At 42.0% G+C, this 25838-nt stretch overlaps 3 protein-coding genes across 10 annotated transcripts in view; 2 read left to right on the top strand and 1 right to left on the bottom strand.

Annotated features, from left to right (window-relative positions):
- STARD6 (StAR related lipid transfer domain containing 6) lies at window positions 1–11557 on the top strand. The gene is made up of 6 exons (XM_071729704.1): window positions 1–445; window positions 551–600; window positions 2373–2499; window positions 3016–3133; window positions 10913–11006; window positions 11298–11557. The coding sequence occupies exons 1-6, from the start codon at window positions 356–358 to the stop codon at window positions 11455–11457; spliced, it is 639 nt and encodes a 212-aa protein (XP_071585805.1). The 5' UTR covers window positions 1–355; the 3' UTR covers window positions 11458–11557.
- Window positions 1808–24207, bottom strand: POLI (DNA polymerase iota). Of its 8 annotated transcripts, XR_011723058.1 has the most exons (12): window positions 23400–23881; window positions 22674–22769; window positions 21876–22040; window positions 21041–21244; window positions 18501–18737; window positions 16884–17062; window positions 16522–16613; window positions 16032–16165; window positions 13672–13874; window positions 12282–13039; window positions 3286–3380; window positions 1808–2031 (listed from the first exon to the last, which is right to left on the bottom strand). XR_011723058.1 is itself a non-coding variant. In XM_071729702.1 (11 exons), exons 2-11 carry the CDS (start codon window positions 22708–22710, stop codon window positions 1980–1982), a joined length of 2061 nt encoding a protein of 686 aa, XP_071585803.1. In that variant the 5' UTR covers window positions 22711–22769; window positions 24114–24207; the 3' UTR covers window positions 1808–1979. The 8 variants fall into 8 exon arrangements, 7 of the variants coding, with proteins under 7 accessions (XP_071585803.1, XP_071585797.1, XP_071585801.1 ...); XM_071729702.1 differs by lacking the exons at window positions 3286–3380; window positions 23400–23881 and adding an exon at window positions 24114–24207; XM_071729696.1 differs by lacking the exon at window positions 3286–3380.
- Window positions 24092–25838, top strand: part of MBD2 (methyl-CpG binding domain protein 2) — a 45251-nt gene continuing 43504 nt past the window's right edge. Inside the window, exon 1 of the mRNA XM_071729703.1 lies at window positions 24092–24719. Within this exon, the coding sequence (XP_071585804.1) occupies window positions 24238–24719 (482 nt within the window). The 5' untranslated portion in view covers window positions 24092–24237. The remainder of the gene's footprint in view (window positions 24720–25838) is intronic.

Raw genomic sequence — 25838 nt, 5'->3', positions numbered from 1 at the left:
CTCCGCGCCTCAGGGTCGCTGTGGAGGGCAGGCGGGTCCCGCCGGGCGGGCTGCGGGTTCCGATGTGTTTTTTGCGGGGGTGCGGGGTCCTGAGCCCCCGCGGCTTCTGTGCGCATCTTTTTGGGGGAAATTCTGCGAGGAGGAGAAGTTTTGGGGTGAGGTGTGGAGGCAACGGTGCCGTCCCCATCAGCATCTGGTGGCCCTGGAGTCCGGGCTGGGAGGCAGCGAGTGAGTGGCAGGGGTTTTGTGTCCCTAAGGAGTGAATATTTGAATATTTGGATATTTATTTGAAATGGTGCTGTTTGCTCTTTAAAAATCAGATCTCGGCACCTCGCTTTGAAACTTTTACAGATAAATGGACTATAAGAAAACCGCGGATGAAGTTTCGGCAAAACTTTGCTCCTACAGTCAGGATACTTCAGGCTGGAGGGTGATAAAAGTGGCAGTAAGCTAAATTTATAAAGTTATTTTTATTAAAGACACTTTGTTGCGATTTGCAACTCTGTATCGCCTGCTAAGGTGTTTTCTTTTTTCCTTTGTTTGCTTTGAGAAAAATGTTACAGTTTCTGCCAAACCTTCGAAAGAATATGCGGGAAATCTGTAAGTATTTCACATTTTTTGTCATTGCAGTGAGTAAAATTGCAACATTTTTTGACCGGTGATATCCAAGATTGAACTGGAAAAGTTACCCATGTTCTCACCTTTGTGAAAGTGTGAGGTTTTTTAGCTTTTGCAGGAATAGGGCTGGGCTAAAAAAACTGGATTTCCTAAAGAATTTTTAAATGTGCTGTGAAAATTAAATACACTTATTAATACAGAATAAATAGATATAAAGTCACCATGAGCCCTCCTGCTGGAATCTTCTCTTCAGGCCATTCCATCTTCTCAGCTGGGCTTCATTTTTCACCCCTTCCTCCTTGGGAAATGCTCAGGGATGTGCTCTCCTTTCTCTCTCCTTTCTGCTGTTTTCTTGCTGGCACCCAAAACTTGAAGGTGCTGAGAATAAAAAGGTCCTAAACACCCAAAATCTGCAACCTCACCCATCCTTGCCTCTCTGGAGTGATGAATTTTGTGCTGTTGGCAAGCAGCAAGGCTTGAACTTCACCTCAGGGTGAAGTTAGGGGGAGCTGAGAGCTCAGGGCTTGCTCTCCCTGAGAGGTGAAACTTTTCCAGCTGAGTTCAAGGCTGAATAGGATTTTTTTGGGAATTCTGTCACTGAGGACAGCCCAGGAGCTGGGTGTTTCAGTTTGTCTCAGACAGTGAGTCCTGATTTGCTGAGCCAAGTGGTTTTCACCTTCCTCTTTTTCCAGTAATCCACTGAAAGAAGTGGAAATTGAGATTTTTTTTTTGTTTTTTGCCTTTTTTGTGGCCTTTCTTTTGTCCTAACAACTGAGCCTATCAGAAATCCTTGCCTAGAAGAAATCCTGTTACCAGCTCACCCTGAGCTGAGGTGAGAGGACATTTTAGGGTGCAGGTGAGAGCTGTGTAGGAGGCTGGTAACTCCCAGGAATTTGTGGGAGTTATGGAAATCCAGGGTGTATCCAGACATGAATATGCAGCTTTTAACTGGTCCTACCAGTGCTTAACACTCACTGGGTTTGAATGGGTGTTGTCCATCACAGGCAGTGGAGAAAAGAGGTTCTGGAGTGTGCTCTGGGGCAGTGAAGGAACAGATCCATGATGTGACTTTATTTCCATGGATATTTTGGCTCTTTCTGACTTTATATTCATGCAGCAGCAGGGCCTGTGGGTCTGCTGCAGGTTTCTCAGCCTGTCTGCAAGCTGTTGTCACACAGAGCCCCTCACCTTTGCCTCAGTGTCTCCTGGAGTGATTCAGAGTTTTCTCCAGGAACTAGGAGTGAGCCAGGAGTTCCCAGCATCACAGGAGCTTCCTATTTCCTTGTCCTTTTTTTCCCCTTTCCTTTGAGCTCCTCAGAAGCTGATGAACCAAAGCTGGAGAAATGCCAGGACGTGCTGGTTCACAGAGCAGGGAGAAGGTTTGCAGTTGGGGTCAAAAGGGATTGAAAGTATCTACAGGGAAAAAAAAAAAATATTTAAATGAAATTAATTTAAATTTACAGGTTCCTAGCCCATAGCTTGCAAATAATTAATTTAAAACGTGTGGTGTCAAGAATGGAAAATCAAAACCAGTTGGAAACTGAGTGGAAAATCAGAATGGAAACTCAAAAATCAGTTGTAGGAGAAAAATGAATTTTACCCCTTGAATTTGACTCAATCCATCAAGTGCCATCACATTTGGGAGTTTTACCTCCTGGCAACCCAGCCCCCAGCTGCTAATTTTTGTTTAAATGATGTTTCTAGTTCATAAATATGAACTCAATACCTGTTTTTTTTTTTTTTTACACCATCAGATACCGTGGAGAAGGGATAATTAAGGAAGTCCCCAGTAAAATTATTCCTTTTATGTATCTTCCTGAGTACAGAAGCAAATGGGACAAGGCATTGCAGTCTTACAAGCTGTTAGAAAGGATTGACCAGGTAATAATTTCATCCAAAGATTTTTTTTTTTTAACTCTTTCTGCATGAATTAGGGTGGCTGAAACTACCAAAAAAAAAAAAAGCTCTTGATACAAAACACATCCTGGGTTATTAAGGATTTTTTTGGGGAACTTAGTTTAGCAGAGCATACATCTTGATCCTAAAAGGCACTGTGTAACCTAGGGGGTGGAAGCAGAGAGGTATTTATTATTCTATTATTAACCATTAAACATACACCTGAAATCTGCACATTTTGAGCTTTTCCACCCCAAAACCACATCCCTTCCTCAAATCTAGGCCCTGGGGAATGGCCCTGAATCCCTAAGCTGTGTTTCTAGGAGATCCTTTTCCTGGCTCTCCTGTAGGTTCAGCTCTGTCCCCTTCTGCTACCAACCAGGAATCCATTTTCTTAATTATTCACCATGAGAACACTGCTTCTCCAGTTCAACCCAACTTGGCTTCTGACATCCTAATTAAAAAAAAACCACCCCATTAATTGCTTTTCCTTACTTGTAGGACACTGGGATATACCACAGTGTAACACAGAGTTATGGCATGGGGCTGATTTCCTCCAGGGATTTTGTTGACCTGCTGCATGTGAAACCATATCCTGGGGGTATCCTTACAACTAATTGTAAGTTCTGTGTAGCCACTGCATGGTGTCAGATCTGCTCTTTCTTTACTCTCCTCTTGGGGAAAATTCAACAAATGCAGTAGCAGGAGGAGGAAGGTAGAATTTATTTCCCTAGATAACTCCAGTGCTTCTTTAATAACATTTTTCTGTACCTGGATGACTTCCTGACCAAATGCTTCTTGTTTAACAAGAGTCTGAGACTGAGCTTGCTCATTTGCTCCTAATTTGATCCTCCTTGAGTCTGGCTCTGTAAAAAATGTAAAATTATTAATATTACAATACAGGAGATCAGGAAAATACCTCCCTGCTGCTTCATTTCTGTGCTTTGTTCCCCTGTGTGAATCTTACAGGGAAGGAACTTTCCTGACCTGGCAGTTTTTTCCCCAGCCCTCATCTTCCAATAATTTTATTCCATAAAATTAATAGACAACCAAAAATTTATCCTCCTTGAGTCTGGCTCTGTAAAAAATGTAAAATTATTAATTTTACAGTACAGGAAATCAGGAAAATGCCTCCCTGCTGCTTCATTTCTGTGCTACCCTTGTTCCCCTGTGTGAATCTTACAGGGAAGGAACTTTCCTGACCTGGCAGTTTTTTCCCCAGCCCTCCTCTTCCAATAATTGTATTACATAAAATTAAATTGTATTCCATAAAATTAATAGACAACCAAATATTTGATCCTCCTTGAGTCTGGCTCTGTAAAAAATGTAAAATTATTAATATTACAATACAGGTGATCAGGAAAATACCTCCCTGCTGCTTCATTTCTGTGCTACCCTTGTTCCTCTGTGTGAATCTTAGGACAAATATTTGTCCTAAGAGACAATAATCAAACAAATATTTGATCCTTCTTGAGCCTGACTGTGTAAAAAATGTAAAATTATTAATATTACAATACAGGAAATCAGGAAAATGCCTCCCTGCTGCTTCATTTCTGTGCTACCCTTGTTCCCCTGTGTGAATCTTACAGGGAAGGAACTTTCCTGACCTGGCAGGTTTTTTCCTCTTCCAATAATTTTATTCCATAAAATTAATAGACAACCAAATATTTGATCCTCCTTCAGTCTGGCTCTGTAAAAAATGTAAAATTATTAATTTTACAATACAGGTGATCAGGGCAATGCCTCCCTGCTGCTTCATTTCTGTGCTAACTTTGTTCCCCTGTGTGAATCTTACAGGGAAGGAACTTTCCTGACCTGGCAGTTTTTTTCCTCTTCCAATAATTTTATTCCATAAAATTAATAGACAGCCAAATATTTGATCCTCCTTGAGTCTGGCTCTGTAAAAAATGTAAATTTATTAATATTACAATACAGGAAATCAGGAAAATACCTTCCTGCTGCTTCATTTCTGTGCTACCCTTGTTCCCCTGTGTGAATCTTACAGGGAAGGAACTTTCCTGACCTGGCAGTTTTTTTCCCCAACCCTCCTCTTCCAATAATTGTGTTACATAAAATTAAATTGTATTACATAAAATTAATATAGAACCAAATATTTAATCCTCCTTGAGTCTGGCTCTGTAAAAAATGTAAAATTATTAATTTTACAATACAGGTGATCAGGAAAATGCCTCCCTGCTGCTTCATTTCTGTGCTACCCTTGTTCCCCTGTGTGAATCTTACAGGGAAGGAACTTTCCTGACCTGGCAGTTTTTTCCCCAGCCCTCATCTTACAATAATTTTATTCCATAAAATTAAATTGTATTGCATAAAATTAATAAACAACCAAATATTTGATCCTCCTTGAGTCTGGCTCTGTAAAAAATGTAAAATTATTAATATTACAGTACAGGAAATCAGGAAAATACCTCCCTGCTGCTTCATTTCTGTGCTACCCTTGTTCCTCTGTGTGAATCTTACAGGGAAGGAACTTTCCTGACCTGGCAGTTTTTTTCCTCTTACAATAATTTTATTACATAAAATTAATAGACAACCAAATATTTGATCATTCTTGAGTCTGGCTCTGTAAAAAATGTAAAATTATTAATATTACAGTACAGGAAATCAGGAAAATACCTCCCTGCTGCTTCATTTCTGTGCTACCCTTGTTCCTCTGTGTGAATCTTACAGGGAAGGAACTTTCCTGACCTGGCAGTTTTTTTCCTCTTACAATAATTTTATTACATAAAATTAATAGACAACCAAATATTTGATCATTCTTGAGTCTGGCTCTGTAAAAAATGTAAAATTATTAATATTACAGTACAGGAAATCAGGAAAATACCTCCCTGCTGCTTCATTTCTGTGCTAACCTTGTTCCTCTGTGTGAATCTTAGGACAAATATTTGTCCTAAGAGACAATAATCAAACAAATATTTGATCCTCCTTGAGTCTGGCTCTGTAAAAAATGTAAAATTATTAATTTTACAATACAGGAAATCAGGAAAATGCCTCCCTGCTGCTTCATTTCTGTGCTACCCTTGTTCCTCTGTGTGAATCTTACAGGGAAGGAACTTTCCTGCCCTGGCAGTTTTTTCCCCAACCCTCCCCTTCCAATAATTGTGTTACATAAAATTAAATTGTATTACATAAAATTAATATATAACCAAATATTTAATCCTCCTTGAGTCTGGCTCTGTAAAAAATGTAAAATTATTAATTTTACAATACAGGTGATCAGGAAAATACCTCCCTGCTGCTTCATTTCTGTGCTACCCTTGTTCCTCTGTGTGAATCTTAGGACAGGGAAGGAACTTTCCTGCCCTGGCAGTTTTTTCCCCAGCCCTCATCTTCCAATAATTTTATTCCATAAAATTAATAGACAAACAAATATTTGATCCTTCTTGAGTCTGGATCTGTAAAAAATGTAAAATTATTAATATTAGAATACAGGTGATCAGGAAAATACCTCCCTGCTGCTTCATTTCTGTGCTACCCTTGTTCCTCTGTGTGAATCTTAGGACAAATATTTGTCCTAAGAGACAACAACCAAACAAATATTTGATCCTCTTTGAGTCTGGCTGTGTAAAAAATGTAAAATTATTAATATTACAATACAGGAAATCAGGAAAATACCTCCCTGCTGCTTCATTTCTGTGCTACCCTTGTTCCCCTGTGTGAATCTTACAGGGAAGGAACTTTCCTGACCTGGCAGTTTTTTTCCTCTTACAATAATTTTATTCCATAAAATTAATAGACAACCAAATATTTGATCCTCCTTGAGTCTGGCTCTGTAAAAAATGTAAAATTATTAATTTTACACTACAGGTGATCAGGAAAATGCCTCCCTGCTGCTTCATTTCTGTGCTACCCTTGTTCCTCTGTGTGAATCTTAGGACAAATATTTGTCCTAAGAGACAATAATCAAACAAATATTTGATCCTCCTTGAGTCTGGCTCTGTAAAAAATGTAAAATTATTAATTTTACAATACAGGAAATCAGGAAAATACCTCCCTGCTGCTTCATTTCTGTGCTACCCTTGTTCCCCTGTGTGAATCCTACAGGGAAGGAACTTTCCTGACCTGGCAGTTTTTTCCCCAGCCCTCATCTTACAATAATTGTGTTACATAAAATTAATAGACAACTAAATATTTGATCCTTCTTGAGTCTGGCTCTGTAAAAAATGTAAAATTATTAATTTTACAATACAGGAAATCAGGAAAATACCTCCCTGCTGCTTCATTTCTGTGCTACCCTTGTTCCTCTGTGTGAATCTTAGGACAAATATTTGTCCTAAGAGACAATAATCAAACAAATATTTGATCCTCTTTGAGTCTGGATCTTTAAAAAATGTAAAATTATTAATATTAGAATACAGGAAATCAGGAAAATACCTCCCTGCTGCTTCATTTCTGTGCTACCCTTGTTCCCCTGTGTGAATCCTACAGGGAAGGAACTTTCCTGACCTGGCAGTTTTTTCCCCAACCCTCCCCTTCCAATAATTGTGTTACATAAAATTAAATTGTATTACATAAAATTAATATATAACCAAATATTTAATCCTCCTTGAGTCTGGCTCTGTAAAAAATGTAAAATTATTAATATTAGAATACAGGTAATCAGGAAAATACCTCCCTGCTGCTTCATTTCTGTGCTACCCTTGTTCCTCTGTGTGAATCTTACAGGGAAGGAACTTTCCTGACCTGGCAGTTTTTTCCCCAGCCCTCATCTTCCAATAATTTTATTCCATAAAATTAACAGACAACCAAATATTTGATCCTCCCTGAGTCTGGCTCTGTAAAAAATGTAAAATTATTAATTTTACAATACAGGTGATCAGGAAAATACCTCCCTGCTGCTTCATTTCTGTGCTACCCTTGTTCCCCTGTGTGAATCTTACAGGGAAGGAACTTTCCTGACCTGGCAGTTTTTTCCCAGCCCTCATCTTACAATAATTGTATTATATAAAATTAAATTGTATTCCATAAAATTAATAGACAACCAAATATTTGATCCTACTTGAGTCTGGCTCTGTAAAAAATGTAAAATTATTAATTTTACAATACAGGAAATCAGGAAAATGCCTCCCTGCTGCTTCATTTCTGTGCTACCCTTGTTCCCCTGTGTGAATCTTACAGGGAAGGAACTTTCCTGACCTGGCAGTTTTTTTCCTCTTACAATAATTTTATTCCATAAAATTAATAGACAACCAAATATTTGATCCTCCTTGAGTCTGGCTCTGTAAAAAATGTAAAATTATTAATTTTACAATACAGGTGATCAGGAAAATACCTCCCTGCTGCTTCATTTCTGTGCTAACCTTGTTCCCCTGTGTGAATCTTAGGACAAATATTTGTCCTAAGAAACAATAACCAAACAAATATTTGATCCTCCCTGAGTCTGGTTCTGTAAAAAATGTAAAATTATTAATTTTACAATACAGGAAATCAGGAAAATACCTCCCTGCTGCTTCATTTCTGTGCTAACCTTGTTCCCCTGTGTGAATCTTACAGGGAAGGAACTTTCCTGACCTGGCAGTTTTTTCCCCAGCCCTCCCCTTCCAATAATTGTGTTACATAAAATTAAATTGTATTACATAAAATTAATAGACAACCAAATATTTGATCCTCCTTGAGTCTGGCTCTGTAAAAAATGTGAAATTATTAATTTTACAATACAGGTGATCAGGAAAATACCTCCCTGCTGCTTCATTTCTGTGCTACCCTTGTTCCTCTGTGTGAATCTTACAGGGAAGGAACTTTCCTGACCTGGCAGTTTTTTCCCCAGCCCTCATCTTACAATAATTTTATTCCATAAAATTAACAGACAACCAAATATTTGATCCTCCCTGAGTCTGGCTCTGTAAAAAATGTAAAATTATTAATTTTACAATACAGGTGATCAGGAAAATACCTCCCTGCTGCTTCATTTCTGTGCTAACCTTGTTCCTCTGTGTGAATCTTACAGGGAAGGAACTTTCCTGACCTGGCAGCTTTTTCCCCAGCCCTCATCTTCCAATAATTTTATTCCATAAAATTAATAGACAGCCAAATATTTGATCCTCCCTGAGTCTGGCTGTGTAAAAAATGTAAAATTATTAATATTACAATACAGGTGATCAGGAAAATACCTCCCTGCTGCTTCATTTCTGTGCTACCCTTGTTCCTCTGTGTGAATCTTAGGACAAATATTTGTCCTAAGAGACAATAATCAAACAAATATTTGATCCTCCCTGAGTCTGGCTCTGCAAAAAATGTAAATTTATTAATATTACAATACAGGTGATCAGGAAAATACCTCCCTGCTGCTTCATTTCTGTGCTACCCTTGTTCCTCTGTGTGAATCTTACAGGGAAGGAACTTTCCTGACCTGGCAGTTTTTTTCCTCTTACAATAATTTTATTCCATAAAATTAATAGACAGCCAAATATTTGATCCTCCTTGAGTCTGGCTCTGTAAAAAATGTAAAATTATTAATTTTACAGTACAGGTGATCAGGAAAATACCTCCCTGCTGCTTCATTTCTGTGCTACCCTTGTTCCTCTGTGTGAATCTTACAGGGAAGGAACTTTCCTGACCTGGCAGTTTTTTTCCTCTTCCAATAATTTTATTCCATAAAATTAACAGACAACCAAATATTTGATCCTCCTTGAGTCTGGCTGTGTAAAAAAATGTAAAATTATTAATATTACAATACAGGTAATCAGGAAAATACCTCCCTGCTGCTTCATTTCTGTGCTACCCTTGTTCCTCTGTGTGAATCTTAGGACAAATATTTGTCCTAAGAGACAATAACCAAACAAATATTTGATCCTCCCTGAGTCTGGCTGTATAAAAAATGTAAAATTATTAATATTACACTACAAGTGATCAGGGCAATGCCTCCCTGCTGCTTCATTTCTGTGCTAACCTTGTTCCTCTGTGTGAATCTTACAGGGAAGGAACTTTCCTGACCTGGCAGTTTTTTCCCCAGCCCTCCCCTTCCAATAATTGTGTTACATAAAATTAAATTGTATTACATAAAATTAATAGACAACCAAATATTTGATCCTCCTTGAGTCTGGCTCTGTAAAAAATGTGAAATTATTAATTTTACAATACAGGTGATCAGGAAAATACCTCCCTGCTGCTTCATTTCTGTGCTACCCTTGTTCCTCTGTGTGAATCTTAGGACAAATATTTGTCCTAAGAGACAATAATCAAACAAATATTTGATCCTCCCTGAGTCTGGCTCTGCAAAAAATGTAAATTTATTAATATTACAATACAGGTGATCAGGAAAATACCTCCCTGCTGCTTCATTTCTGTGCTACCCTTGTTCCTCTGTGTGAATCTTACAGGGAAGGAACTTTCCTGACCTGGCAGTTTTTTTCCTCTTACAATAATTTTATTCCATAAAATTAATAGACAGCCAAATATTTGATCCTCCTTGAGTCTGGCTCTGTAAAAAATGTAAAATTATTAATTTTACAGTACAGGTGATCAGGAAAATACCTCCCTGCTGCTTCATTTCTGTGCTACCCTTGTTCCTCTGTGTGAATCTTACAGGGAAGGAACTTTCCTGACCTGGCAGTTTTTTTCCTCTTCCAATAATTTTATTCCATAAAATTAACAGACAACCAAATATTTGATCCTCCTTGAGTCTGGCTGTGTAAAAAAATGTAAAATTATTAATATTACAATACAGGTAATCAGGAAAATACCTCCCTGCTGCTTCATTTCTGTGCTACCCTTGTTCCTCTGTGTGAATCTTAGGACAAATATTTGTCCTAAGAGACAATAACCAAACAAATATTTGATCCTCCCTGAGTCTGGCTGTATAAAAAATGTAAAATTATTAATATTACACTACAAGTGATCAGGGCAATGCCTCCCTGCTGCTTCATTTCTGTGCTAACCTTGTTCCTCTGTGTGAATCTTACAGGGAAGGAACTTTCCTGACCTGGCAGTTTTCCCCCAGCCCTCCCCTTCCACTAATTGTGTTACATAAAATTAACAGAGAACCAAACAAATAAACCCCTCCTAACAACTGCCCTGCATGTGTGCAGCAGTTTCCTCCTCTCCTCTGCAACTCTTTTTCCTACTTAACAGCATCTTGCTGCCAAACTGACTGCTTTGTCCTGCCCTAAGCCACACCTTGACACCTCAGGTATGTGCAGCCACCTCTGGAGGACAGGACTGCCCAAACATCACTGGAAATTCTTCCAAATCTTGCATGACTTGCACAAATATTTAATGTCCTGCAGGGGGGTTGTGGGCAGGGTGGAATTGCTGAACGCAGCAGGGAGGGGATTCAGAGGTTTTGGACCATCCTCTTTTTGTTGTTTTTTTTTTTAAAAGGTGTTTTGCAGTGCCAGCTCTAATTAACTGGGCTTTTTTTTTTTTTTTCTTGTGGGAGGAGCTGTCAGTGTGGAATATTCCGGCTGCCCTCCTACTCCCTCTTGTGTCCGAGGTTTTAACAATCCCTGTGGCTATGTGTGCTCTCCTTTGCCTGAGTAAGTACAGTGGTACCTTTGGTTCTTAAGTTGTTTTCTCCCTAAAAAGCTTCAAATTTCCTGAAGAACACAGCTTTCCTCTTTCATTTATATTAATTAATTTTAATCTGGGGAAACCTTAGAGTTCTGTGACTCTGAATCTTTTGAAACTGAAGTTTTTACCCATCCTCTACTTCTCATGAGTGGTTGCAGCAGAGATGGGCTGTAAAATCTTAACATTTATACAGCTTGTTAAGTTTCACAGGAAAAATAACAAGTGGTAAGTGAAAAATTTTGCTCCTTTCATTGCAGGAACCCAGAACATTCTAAACTAGTGGTATTTATCCAGCCAGAACTGGGAGGAATGCTCCCCTGCTCTGTGGTGGAGACAGCATTACCTACAACTCTTATAAACTTAATCACTGAAACAAGAGCTGGACTGAAAAGCTTGAAAAACCAGAATGAAACATGAAGTGGAAAATAATCAGCACTTCCCTCCCACACACCTTGGACCTGGATTTGTTTTTAAAGGAGATGCTGAAGTTTATTGGAGTTGGGGTTGATGTGGAAAAGGCTGAAGCTTAAATGTTAAGAGAGGTGAAGGCTGCTTTTTCTCTGGTTTTGGGGATGATGCAAAAATCCAAGTACAGGATGTCACTTGCAGTGCTATCAGGTGATGTTTTGTAGTATTTTTGCACTTTATATGTAGAGGAAAAGAAAAAAAAAATATATATATATACCTAAAAATCTGGTGATGTAATAGCAATGTTAAGATAAAGCAGTCAAATATTTTGCCCTGGTTTTAAACCCACTTTGATAAATTTTTCCCTCAATTATGTACTCTTGCCTGCAAGAAGCAAACATCTTGTGCACTTGAGGCTTTAAGCATGTTTATTAAGTGTAATTAGCAACTCTTTCAGTGTAGCTGAAGGAAAACCTGATGAATTTGGAGCTAGCATCTCATTAAAAGCTGCTCTTTGTACAGAGTTGTCATTTTTTGACTCTTGAGTGCCCAAGTGAAACCATTTTTATGGTCTGGTCAATTTAGAATTAATATTCCCCTCATCCCTCAGGATTTTAAGCCCTCTGGTTACCACTTAACTACAGGACACAGGGACAGCTCCAGCAGTGGCCCTTCCCATGGCAAAGCACCCAAACTTCTGTGACAAATTGTCAAAATAAATTTTTAATAATCCCACCTTTGCAGTTGACATGAAACTCAGAACTAAAGTGCCTTCCAGTGCTGCTTCTTAAATGTTCATTTTAGGAAAAATGTTTCACTGGGGTTTGAAATACCTGAGCAAACTGTTGGACTGGGATGAACACGATGCTGCCTTCCTCCTTCCTTTATATTTATTATTTTTAAGCTTTTCAGGGGATTTAGCCTTAGAATTTTGGGGCACAGGGTCCTGATTCTTCCACCCAGCTAATAATTCTGCTTGCAGCTCTGCAGGGAGTTCATAAAAAGTCTCTGTGTCAACCTCAGGAGGCAGAACAATTCCTGCTTGTCTCCTGGAAGTTTTCTCCTCAGAAGTTGTCCCAAAAATCTGCTCCTCTTTATCCAAGCCAGGGACACCCTCAACCCTTTGTCTGCTTTCCAGGGCTGACAGGACTTTCCCTCTGGAGTTCAGGGGTTGTTTTTCCACCCTGCTCCTTGGCAGTGCAGAAGAAGAAGTGGCCCTGGAGCTGTGTGCCAGAAGAGCTGCAGGTTCAGGAGCAGAGTCCCTGCTTAATCCCTCAGAATTTGGGGGCATCCCAAAAATCCTGGATCCCTCTTCTGCAAAACTTACAGGTGGCTCCCCCAAAACATTCCCAGGAGGGATGATTGCTGCTTTCTCAGAAAGAATTTCTTTTTGAATATCTTCTGGGAGTTCCTTGAAGACTTCCTGGTCAATAGAAGCAGGAGGCAAATAAAATGGCAAGTCAGGAATTCCTGCTTTTTCTGTGTTGCTTTGCTTTTCCTCTGAAAGCTTCCTCATTTTTCTAGTTCCAATTTTGGCACAATCCTGGATCCAAGAAGCACTTCCCTCAACTCCTGAGGTAGCTTCAACCTCCTGTGGCAAAAAATGTAGAGAGAAGCATCAATATATTCTGTGTGACCAAGAGCTATTTTGCTAAAAGCAAGTTCTTTAAATTATTCCTTTTTTTTTCCTTATGATCAGCAGTGTTTTTTAATTTTATTTTCAAACAGACCTTAAATAGTACACACACAGAATTCTGTTCTTCTTTTAAAGCAGCAAATATCTTGGGGTTACTTTTTATTGCTGTAAAGCTTTAGAAGACAAGAGTTTATCCCTCATATTTCTGAGCAGTTGAGAAAAAGAGAAATGTCTAATTTTGCAGCTGTGGCAAGCCAGAAACAGTAAATTTATTACACAACATCATTTGGAAGTTACTCAGCTTCTCTAGAATACACTGAGAGAAGATTATAGTAAGGTAAAAGGTGCTTCAGTATGACAGGAAATGCTAAATGAATGGCAGAACCTCCTGGAATCAACAGCCAAATTCAGGAATTATTTTTTGGAAGCCCTAAGTTTTGATTTTCTCCTTTAGTGATTTCTCTTCCCTTCAGTTAAGGGGCTTTCTCCTAAAAATCCCAAAGCAGTTAAGCTTTAAATCTACAGACTGAAGACAGAAATATCTCAAAGCTTTATCTCCAGCCAGGGAAAATTCTGTTCCAACTTACCCAGCCAGGTTTAGCAGAGCCTGGTGGTGGTGCCATCTGCTTTAGAAAGGAAGCAATTGAACCTCCCTTGCTGCTGGGCAGCTCTCTGAGGTTGGAGAAGCAGATGCTCAGAAGGGTGAGGTGAAATGGGAGCTCTACAGCTACCATCTTCCTGAAGAGCTTCATGAGGAGAGCCACCCATGGGGACAGCACCTTGCTGCTTTCTGCAAGAAAAAAGGGTGCAAAAAAGCAAGGGAGATGATCAAGAGTCACTGGCTGAGCAAGCCTGAGTGAAATGGATGTGCCCAAAGGCAGACACTTCCAAAATAATTTCTCAGTTCACCCTGCCCTGTCAGGGAAATCCTTTTTCTCTCCAGTAAAAATGTTTTGTTTCACTCCTGTGAAGATAACGTTATAGGATGTACCTAGAAAAATGACAGAACACAAGCCAGGCTGGAGAGATGTGAGAAATCATCCAATTTTACCAAAAAGAGCCTTTCATAGAATGGGCTGGGTTGGAAGGGACCTCAGAGCTCATCAAGTCCAACCCTTGATCCACTCCCCCCGTGGTTAATTATTATTATTTGCAATTAATCTTGCAAGAGTTGTCCTTAATGACTACTGTTATTATTATTCTTTAGACCATCACACTAAATGAAGCTTTGTCCAATCCCTTTTTGGGTTTTTGGGTTGGTTTTTGTTTTTTTCCTAGCCTTAAGAAACCATACAAACATAAACCTCAGGTTTTTTTCATCAGCCTTAAGGAACTTCATGAGGTTACCTCTTGCCAAGCAAAAGCTAAAACCTGGAAATACTCCTAGAACTTAGAATCCTAGAATGGGCTGGGTTGGAAGGGACCTCAGAGCTCCTCAAGTCCAAGCCTTGCTCCACTCCCCCCGTGGTTCCCAGCCCATGGCACTGAGTGCCACATCCAGGCTCTTTGGAAATATCTCCAGGGCTGGAGAATCCACCCCTTCCCTGGGCAGCCCATTCCAAGGGCTGAGCACCCTCTGGGGAAAGAAATTCTTTCTCATGGCCAACCTAAACCTCCCCTGGCACAACTTGAGACCTCTTGTGCCCTCTTGTCTTGCTGAGAGTTGCCTGGGAAAAGAGCCCAACCCCCCCCTGGCTCCAACCTCCTTTCAGGGAGTTGGAGAGAGTGATGAGGTCTCCCCTGAGCCTCCTCTTCTCCAGCCTCAACACCCCCAGCTCCCTCAGCCCTTCCTCCCAGGAATTCTGCTGCTGGATCCCTTCCCAGCCTCCTTGCTCTTCTCTGGACCTGCTCCAGCACCTCAAGCTCCTTCCTCAGCTGAGCTGAGCTGAGCTGAGCTGAGCTGAGGGGCCCAGAACTGGACCCAGGACTCAAGCTGTGGCCTCCCCAGGGCTGAGCACAGGGGCAGAATCCCTTCCCTGGACCTGCTGGCCACGCTGTTCCTGAGCCAGCCCAGGATGCCATTGGCCTTCTTGGCCACCTGGGCACACTGCTGCCTCCTCTTCAGCTTCCTGGCAATCCAGACTCCCAGCTCCCTTTCTGCCACTCTCTGCCCAGCCTGGAGCTCCCCAGGGGGTTCTTGTGGCCAAAGGGCAGGACCCGGCCCTTGGAATCTTCAACCTCATCCCCTTGGCATCAGCCCAACTCTCCAGTCTCTCCAGGTCCCTCTGCAGAGCCCTCCTGCCTTCCAGCTGATCCACACTCCCCCCAGCTTAGTGTCAGCTGCAAATGCCTCTCCCAGGCTCTTTACCTATATCAGGTTATAGGTATTTAACATGACCACAACAAAGCTTTACTGGATTTTGTGTGGCTGCATGAGCTGACAGGAATTGTCAGTCACCTCCTGAGGGGGAAGTGCTCCACAGCCTTTAAACAGCTTCCCTAGGACTTCCCTCTGGGAAGGAATTCAGGGAACAGTGGTTCAGATTTACTTCCTCACCCCAATCTGCATCAAGTGTCCAAAGAATTGGAATTGCTGGTTGGAAAGCTTCAAGTCTGAGAAGGGTGAGAGCCTTTCTGTCATTAATTAGAGAGGCACATCAAGAAGATGGTTTATTACATCCTAAAATTGAGAACATAATTCAATTCCCTAATGGAGAAAAGCAGCTTATTAATCTGGAAAACAGCTCCCTGTCAACCTACCCCACCCCAGCAGGAAATTTATTGCCAGGAATCCAGCCAGATTGGATTAAACCATGGCAGTAACATCATCATTATTCCTGCAGTGAAATTCAAGACATTTTTAGCAAATCTCAAGACACATCCATCACAACCCACAGAAACCTTTCCAAACACAGGGAATATTATCATGACATTCAGCAGGAGAATTTCCCAGACAAATAAGGTGATAGCAGGACTGAATTAATCCTTTCAAAACCTCTAAATGTACCTTTTCCAAAGCTGTGGATGAGGTGAGGGGGAACAGGACACTGACGGCTCTCCCTGTGGGGTCTCTTCCCTGGTGAGGAGAAGCGGCGGATGCTGAGCCTGAGTGTCTGGGGCTGCCTCCCATCCTTCTGGATCCTTGGGAAAAGAAAGCCATGAGGAATCTGCAGAGGGGCTCTGGAAGCTGCCCCAGCATCTAGGGGAAATATTCCCTTTAATTAAGGTGAAATATTCCCTTTAACTGAGGTGAAATATTCCCTTTAACTAAGGATAGATCTCTCCCAGGAGTTTTCCTCACAGAAGGAAATATTTCTCGATTCTCTCTGTCCTAAACAAAGTAGGACAAACAGGCTCAATTTTTATTATTGATTATTAAACCATCTCTGAGATGCTGCTAAAAGATTTGCCCCAAACTTTAATGTAATTCAAATGGAAAGTTTTGACCCTTCAGGTCCTGATTTCAGTCATGAAATAGAGCTCATGAAGCCAGTCACCTCTCTAATAGCTTAGGAAGCAGCTCTTCAATCTTCTCTTGAACTTCTGCTTCTGAGGAGCATTTTTTAAAGGAATCTTCATCACTAAAGGACTGAAAAAAAACCCCAAGTTAGTCCTTTCCACCTTATATTTACTTCAAAATTCTGAAGAGGATAAAAAATATCACAGTTAAGTGTGGAGGATTAACAGAAGTTTTCTGACACTCAGAGCTCAGCTGAATTTCTGGAGAATTAGAAGTTAATTTCTCTTGTGCTAGAGAATATATTAAAAAATATCCATATTTTAGTTAGCAAAGCTGTAGAAAAATAAAAGCTTTTTTTTTTTTTGCTCTTTAGGAAGTCTTTCAGACCAATTGTTGTACCTGAGGAGGGCCTGAGGGAGTGACAGGGGAATCATCTTCTCCATAGCTGAGTTTTTGGATCCTCTGAGCAAGAGAAGCACCAAATTCCTTCTCCAGCAGAGCAAGTGGAAAGGTCTGGAGGTCACAGACCCTCCTGACACCCAGCAGCTCCAGGCCTTGGGCAGTTTTCCTGCCAATGCCTGAACAGAATGGTAAAAATACACAGAAAAGTGTATTTATAGTGTATCTATAGAAAAAGAGAGAAATAAATATACATATATATAAAATAAATAAATATATATAAAATATATATATGTATATAAATATATATAAATGTATATAAATTAAAATATATAAATATATGTCTATAAAATACATATATATAAGTCTATATAAATCTATAAATCTATATAAATCTATAAATCTATATAAATCTATATAAATCTATATATAAAAATATTAAAAATATATAAATTATATATAAATACATATAAAATACATAAATATATATCTAGATATATAAAAATATACATGAATCTATAAATCTATATAAATATATGAAGATATATAAAAATATAATATATATAAAATATATAAATCTATAAATCTCTATAAATCTCTATAAATCTCTATAAATCTCTATAAATCTCTATAAATCTAATATATAAATATATATAATATATATAAATATAAATATAAAAGTATATATAAAATATATAAAAATACATATATATAAATATATTAAAATCTATATAAAATATATTAAAATGTATAAATATATATAGATTTATAAATACAATATATAAAATATATATAAATATATAAATCTATATAAATTTATATAAATATAGATATATAAAAATATATAAAGATACATAAAATATATATAAAGATACATAAAATATATATAAATATATATAAAAATATATATAGAAAAATAAATATAAACTATATAAAAACTATATAAAAACTAAACTATATATAAACTATATAAAAACTAAACTATATATAAACTATATAAACTATATATAAACTATATATAAACTATATATAAACTATATATAAACTATATATAAACTATATAAAAATGTATATAAAATATACATGAATATGTATGTAAATATATATATTGTATATATAAATATAATGTATATAAATATATAAAAAATATAAAAACATATAAATACATATAAAATACATAAATATATATGAATATATATATCTATATATATATATATACATAAAAAATACATAATTATATATATATATATATACACACACACATTTATTTAAAAAAATGCCCAGCCACACAGTCCTGACAATTTTCCCACTGCAGTGGGGGCTTTTTCCATTTTTTTAGCATCCAAGTTTTAAAATCTGCCTGTTTCAAGTTTCTCTCCACCAATTCAAGAAGAACAAACAGGCAAATTTAATAATTTTGAAGGTCTCTTGTAAGCAGATTTATTCCACACATTTATGCCACAACTGAAAATGAAATAAACCAAAAACTCTTCTCTTTCTTCCTGCTGAACAAAACTCAAAACACACCCTCCTTGTGAGCCCCAGAGTTGGAAGTTTTTCCAGTTGGTGCTTTTTCAATATTTTTTCCCTCCTCTGAGGAGTTGTCAGGATGCTTACCAGGCACTTTCTGGATGTGCTGCAGGCTGTGTAGGAGCTCCTGGCAGCTCTCAGGCAGCAGCAGGGTTTGCTGGTTTGGTTTGAAGGTGCCAGACACTAATTTAGCCAACAGTTTGTTCGAGGCCACCCCTGCACAGCCCGTGAGGCCCAGCCTGCCCCAGAGGGCTCCCCTCAGCTCCTCTGCAACCTGAGACCCCACAGCCAGCCTCAGGTGCCTGGGATCATCCAAACTGAGGGCTGCAAAGGGAAAAAAAACAGTGTTCAGGTTGTAAAGAGGCACCTGGGTGGCTAAAAGTTTGCCTGATTTAAGGAGTAGTTTTTGTTGCCTTGATCTGCAGGGTTGAGTGGGATTGTGGGGGATTCAACACGATGTCCCAGTATAGGTTGGGGGCTGAGCTGCTGGAGAGCAGTGGAGGTGAAAGAGACCTGGGGGTCCTGATAGACAAGAAGATGCCCATGAGCCAGCAATGTGCCCTTGTGGCCAAGAAGGCCAATGGCATCCTGGGCTGGCTCAGGAACAGCGTGGCCAGCAGGTCCAGGGAAGGGATTCTGCCCCTGTGCTCAGCCCTGGGGAGGCCACAGCTTGAGTCCTGTGTCCAGTTCTGGGCCCCTCAGCTCAGCTCAGCTCAGCTGAGGAAGGAGCTTGAGGTGCTGGAGCAGGTCCAGAGAAGAGCAAGGAGGCTGGGAAGGGATCCAGCAGAATTCCTGTGAGGAAGAAGATGCCCATGAGCCAGCAATGTGCCCTTGTGGCCAAGAAGGCCAATGGCATCCTGGGGTGCATTAGAAAGGGTGTGGTTAGTAGGTCAAGAGAGGTTCTCCTCCCCCTCTATGCTGCATTGGTGAGGCCACACCTGGAGTATTGTGTCCAGTTCTGGGCCCCTCAGTTCAAGAAGGACAGGGAAGTGCTTGAAAGAGTCCAGCACAGAGCTACTGAGATGATTAAGGGAGTGGAACATCTCCCTTATGAGGAAAGGCTGAGGGAGCTGGGGCTCTTTAGTTTGGAGAAAAGGAGACTGAGGGGTGACCTCATCAATGTTTTCAAATATGTAAGGGGTGAGTGTCAGGGAGATGGAGTTAGGCTTTTCTCAGTGGTGACCAGTGATAGGACAAGGGGTAATGGGTGTAAATTGGAGCATAGGAGGTTCAAGTTGAATATCAGAAAAAATTTTTTTACTGTAAGGGTGACAGAGCCCTGGAACAGGCTGCCCAGGGGGGTTGTGGAGTCTCCTTCACTGGAGACATTCAAAACCCACCTGGACACGTTCCTAGGGGATGTACTCTAGGGGGCCCTGCTCTGGCAGGGGGGGTTGGACTAGATGATCTTTCCAGGTCCCTTCCAACCCCTAGGATTCTATGATTCTATGATTCTATGATTCTGTAGCCAAGTTTTACCTCACCCCTCTCTCCCAAAAATCCTGGTTAAAATCCTGCTGCCCAAAGCCAGGCAGGTAGTGTTCAGGAAGTATTGGAAATAGAAAATGCAAAGGAATGTATTTAAATATAAAAGACAATCATGTTTAGGGAGTATTTTATTATTTTTTTTATTATTTTTATTATTTTTATTATTTATTATTATTTATTATTATTTATTATTATTTATTATTTTTATTATTTTATTATACCCTATATTATTTATTAGATCTATTATTTATTATATACATTAAATATTATATATTAATATACATTAATATATTGATATATTATATATTATATACATTAATTATATTATTATGTTATGTATAATATATTTATATTATATATAATATATATTATATCATATAATATAATATATTATATTACATAATATAATATATATTATATATTTATATATAATATATATAATTATATATAATATAATAATATATTATTATTATATAATATATATATTATATATAATATATATATTTTTATATATATTATATATAATTATATATTATATATAATATATATTATATATATTATTTTATATATATTACATATAATATTATATATAATATTATATATAATATAATATTATATATTATATATTATATATTTTATATATATTTTATATTTATATATATTTTATATTTATATATATTTTATATTTATATATATTTTATATATTATACATATATATTATACACATTATATATTATATACTATATATATTATATAAATCATATATTATAAATTATTATTATATTACTATAAATTATTATTTTATAACATTCTATATATTATATCATATATAATATATAATATAATAATATACATATTATAAATTATATTATTTTATAATATATTTATATAAATATTTATATGTATTTATAAATTATTTTATAATTTTTATATTATTAATAGAATATATATTAATAAATTATATTAAAAACATTATATATATTAAATATAGATTATTATATTAAATATATATGATATATATTATGAGAGAAAAGTGTTAATATCACAGCTTCTTGTACCAAAATAACCAGAGATATTTGTAAATCTTGAGAGGGTTGCCTGGCAACTTTTTGCCTCAGAAAAAAAAAAGTTTAGCTCACCTTGGTTGTTGTAGACATGGCCAGACACACAGATTTGGGAACACCCCCTCTGCTGTAGCTGGTTTAGTTTTTTTTCTGCCATCTCTGTGATATCCACAAAGTTTTCATCAAACCCAAGCCTTTCCACCAGTGGGCAAAACTCCCCCAAGAGCTCTAGGAGGAAATATGCACATGGGAGGTGTTCATGTCTGCAGCAATCCACAGCTCATTTGATAAAATAATAAATATAAATATAAAAATAATAAATATAAAAATAATAAAGCACATATTTTTAGCAAAAAGAGTATTTTTTCATCCCACAACTACCTCTGTCATCTGCTTTTCTTCTCCCCAAAGCTTTCCTTATTTCTTTTTGAAATTACAGTTCTTAATTCTTAATTCTTAACCCCTGCTGTACTTTCTCCTAAGGAAATCTGTTTCCCAGCTTTCACTTTTTAGTTCTTACCACCTCACCTGCTGATAAAACAATAATTAATCAGCAGCATTGTTTAATTAAGGGATCACAGAGAAGTTCATCCACTCAAAGGGTTCAGCATTCTGTCCTCTATTGCTTCATATTTGGAAATACTTTACTGCAGTCAGTATTTAAATAAGGCAAATGGTTTCTAAAGACCCACCAGAGCAGACAGGTCCCATATAAGATCAGAATCCTGCATTTATAGAGCCTGACCCAAGCCTGATCACTTATTTTATGACATATTAACTTTAAATATCATTACCAGGGGATGAGGCTCTTCAAGCAACAACTTCTAGAGAAGGAAAATGTCACATCCTATTAGACACACGTGCACACAAAAAGTGTTTGTCCTCTACTGAAAAACTTTTAATTTTGTACCTGTAACCTTGTAGGACATTTCCCTGTAAGGAGTCAGATCTTCTCCATTAACCAGGACCAGCTGAGGACACTTCTCTTTAGCATCCTTCACAGACATCAATTTTTTAACTCCAAGTTTTCTGGCTTCATAGTTGCAGGTAACCACGATGGATTTCTGTTGCACCCCTAAAGATAAAGATCAAATGTTTTTCAAAATTCAGGCACTTGGGTCCTTTGAAGAAAACCACAGGATTTTCCTGCCACTGGGGTCAGGACAGAACATCACAAGAGCAGCAAACAAACCAACCCAACAGGCTCATTTCTCAAAGAGAAATTTCTCTCATTTCTCTTGATTTAGAAGACTGGGGAGTAAAAACATTTTAAAACCTTACAGATTGGGTTTTTCCCCCCTGACTGCAATATCACTCTTAATTTGGGGCCTTTTCAGGCAATCTCACCCATGGAAATGCTCTTGATGTTTTATGTAGCACTTTCTCCTACTGATGGCAGACCTTACTGCCTGCCTCACCTTCATTCTTAACTCCTGGATGGAATGAAACATGTTTTGAGCAAGAGTGAGTCAAAAAGCTCATCAGTGAAGCTCAGACACGTTGGCAAGTGCTCAGGAGGATTTATTATCTTTTAGTAATAGCTACAGGGAGCATAGCCTGAACTTGACTCACTCTGGTTGTGGTTACAGCCCCTCTGTAACCCTCTGGATCTCACCAGGCAGGCATGGCCCTGGTTTATTCAGGGTTTTAGTTTCTCCTGCCTGAATAATAAGCATAATCCCCAAATTAACAGCAGAAGAACTCCTACCTAAAGGCTTGTTCCTAAGGGCAGGATTACGGATCATCTCTACTTGGGCATAAAAGCAGTCCAGGTCGAGGTGCAGGATCACTCTGCTCCTTGTCCCTGCAAAAGCACAGTGGAACAGTCACCCTCCCCTGGGTGATGCAACAATTCCTTCCCAATGAATCCATGCTCCTAAATAACCACTGCAAGAGGAATATACGTTTTAGAGGTCTTATATACCATCCCAGTCTTACATCTGAGCTCAGAGCTCTCCCAGCTGACTGCCGAACACCCACCCAACCCCTTTCTCCACACCCTACCCTTTCACCCCGCAACACCGACACCTTCCCATTTCTGTAAAAATAACGCCTTTTATCCCCTCGGAAAACAGCCCCGCCAGATCCCGGCCTTTCCTTTCATCCTTGTGCTGACAGAACCAGTGCCGGCAGCATCACAACAACGAAACAAGAAGAACCGGCGGGGTGATGATGGCTGCCGAGGAGAGGCTTCTCCTCCTCACAGACCTCCAATTCCTTTTCCCCGGGAGGCAGGGACAGGCTTGGCGCTCCGACAACCCCCGCCAGCTCCAGCCTTTCCCTCCCGCCTCACAACCGTGCCCGGGACGCGGAGCCTCCACCCTGAGGGGGGATTGAGGGCAGCGCTTCACCCTCAGGGCAGCCGCCGGGCTCCGCTCCGTTCCCCTCAGCCTCCGCCGCCATTGCTCCCGCCCCGCCCGGGACCCGCGCTCACAGGAGGCGGGCGGAGCGTCCCCGCCGCCCGGCTGCGGGTAAAAGCAGCCGCCCTCCTCCTCCTCCTCCTCTTTCTCCTCCTGCTCCTCCGTGGGCGGCGGGAAGGGCTCCATGCCGCCTCAGGGCTGACTCAACCTCCGCCTCACAGCCGCTCCCTTCGCCACAGCCGCCGGCGGCGGGGACGGACGCGCTGCCCCGGGCCCGCCCCGCTGAAGGAGGAGGAGGAGGAGGCGGCGGCCGCGCTGCGCAGGTCCTAGCGCCGGGACGAGCCAGGGCCGGGGTCTCCCTTGGCTGCCTGCGGGAAAGGTCGCCGAGCCCGATCCAGCGCCCCGACGGCGCTGAGGAGGAGAGAGGGGGGGACATGGGTCCGGTGTGCGCTGGAGCGGAGGCTCCGTTGCCGGGGTCCGGCGGGTGCGAGGACCCCGTGGGCTCGGGAAGCAGCCGCTCCCCCCGAACGCTGTCAGGAGGGTCGGCGTGTATAGAGAGGGCGAATAAATTGGCGGATCCCGGGAAGGAGATGAGGCGTTTGGAGGAGAAAATGGGCGAAGTGGGGTGGATGGCGGCGCAGGGTGGGTGCCGTCCCGTCGGTGCTGCTGTCAGGCGCTAACGCCTCAGCCTGTCCCCAAACCGTCCCCGGCAGCCGCCGAGCCCTCGCTCTCCCTGACACGCTGGGACAAGCGGGACGTGACGGACGGTTTCCTCCTCGCCCCAGCACCTGCCGGCACCGTTCGGCTCCGCGTCCCTCCGCCCTCCGCCGGCGAGCCCGAACCCTCCCGGTTCAGCCGCCCTCCCTCCGGACCATCGTCAGTCACTCAGTCAGTCAGTCAGGCGCCGGGGAGATGCCGGCGGCAACACCCCGTACCCCTGCCCGCCCCGCCCGCCGCTCTGTCCCGCCTACGGAGCTCTCTATGGTCGGCGGGGCTGGCCGCTCCGGCCCTTCTAGGCCGCTGACACCGATTCCGGGGCTCGGCCGCGGAAGCGGGCGCCGGGCCGAGAGCTCCGCCGGCTGCGCGCGCAGCCCCCGCTCCTGGCGCCGAGGAGCCCGCCGAGGCCGCCATCGCCAGGGGGTCCCGGCCCCGGCCCTGTCCGGGAACAATACAACGCTCGTTGCCAGCACCGGGGACCGGGCGGCGGGAGAACCCCTTCCTTGCTTGTCTCGCCGCCGCTGCAGCCGCCGCCGCCGCTGCCGGGGCCCCCGCGCTCGGTGCATGGAGAAGCAAGGCAGGATGGATTGCCCGGCGCTGCCCCCGGGATGGAAGAAGGAAGAGGTGATCCGCAAGTCGGGCCTCAGCGCCGGCAAGAGCGATGTCTATTACTTCAGGTACGTGCCGCCCTGACACTCCGCTGTCCCGCTGGGACGGGGCCGGCCCCACAGGGACCGGGGCCAGCGCTCCTCACCTCCCCCTGCACCCCCCGCCCTGCCCCGGCCCCGCACCCCGGCGCCGCCACCTGCTCCCGGGGCTCCCCCCTGTCAGGCGGCGGGGAGAGGGTGGGTGCTGGTTCCGGTTCTCGTCCCCTCCCGCCCTCCCGATTGTCAGGGGCGGTGGGGAGAGGGTCGGTGCCGGTTCCGGTCCCGGTCCCCTCCCTCCGCCCCGCTTGTCAGGGGTAGGGGGGAGAGGGTGGGTGCCGGTTCCGGTCCCCTCCCACGTTCCGATTATCAGGGGTGGCAGGGTCGGTGCCGGTCTCGGTCCCCTCCCTCCGTCCTGCTTGTCAGGGTTAGGGGGGGAGAGGGTCGGTACCGGTTCCGGTCCTGGTCCCTCCCGCTGTCCCGCTTGTCAGGGGTGGTGGGGAGTGGGTCGGTGCCGGTTCCGGTCCCGGTCCCCTCCCGCCGTCCCGCTTGTCAGGGGTGGTGGGTCGGTCCCGGTGCCCTGCCTCCCGCTGTCAGAGGGTCCGTTCCGTTCCCCTCCTGTCTCCCGCCTGTCCCGGCGGCTCCGCGGTGGCTGCGCGGCTCCGTCCGCCCCTTGCCGGCGGCGCGGCTGGCACCGAGCCGGTTCCGTGCCGCCATGGCTGCCCGGGCAGGGCAGGGCTGAGCCCGCTGCCCTACCTCCCCGCCTCCTCCTCTCGGGGGTCCGGGGGATGGATGGTGGCACCGGGGAGCCCCGGGGCGAGGCTGGAAGCCAGGCCCGTGTGTGTGTGTTCCGGTCCCCCCCTTCCCTCCGCGGTCCCGGGGCTCCCGGAGCTCCTTCTGCCGGGGCTGTCTGCAGCCATGCTCCTCGGTGCCAGCTGCCGGGCCGGCGGGGAGCTGGCAGGGATGGCCGGGATTCCCCCTTCATCCCGCTTTTCCTGCGGGAATGGAGCGCTGGTGCCTCGGCAGCCCGGCCCCGGGACACCCCTTTCCCTTAGGATCGACCCCAAAGCACCCCCCCCCCCCCCCTTAAGTCGCCCTTAAAGTCGCCAAAAATCTGTCCTGCCGAAATAAAGTCGCCAAAAATCTGTCCTG

This window comes from Heliangelus exortis, chromosome W (assembly GCF_036169615.1).
Source record: "Heliangelus exortis chromosome W, bHelExo1.hap1, whole genome shotgun sequence".
NCBI lineage: Eukaryota > Metazoa > Chordata > Aves > Apodiformes > Trochilidae > Heliangelus > Heliangelus exortis.
This window is presented reverse-complemented; position numbering and strand designations above follow the sequence as displayed.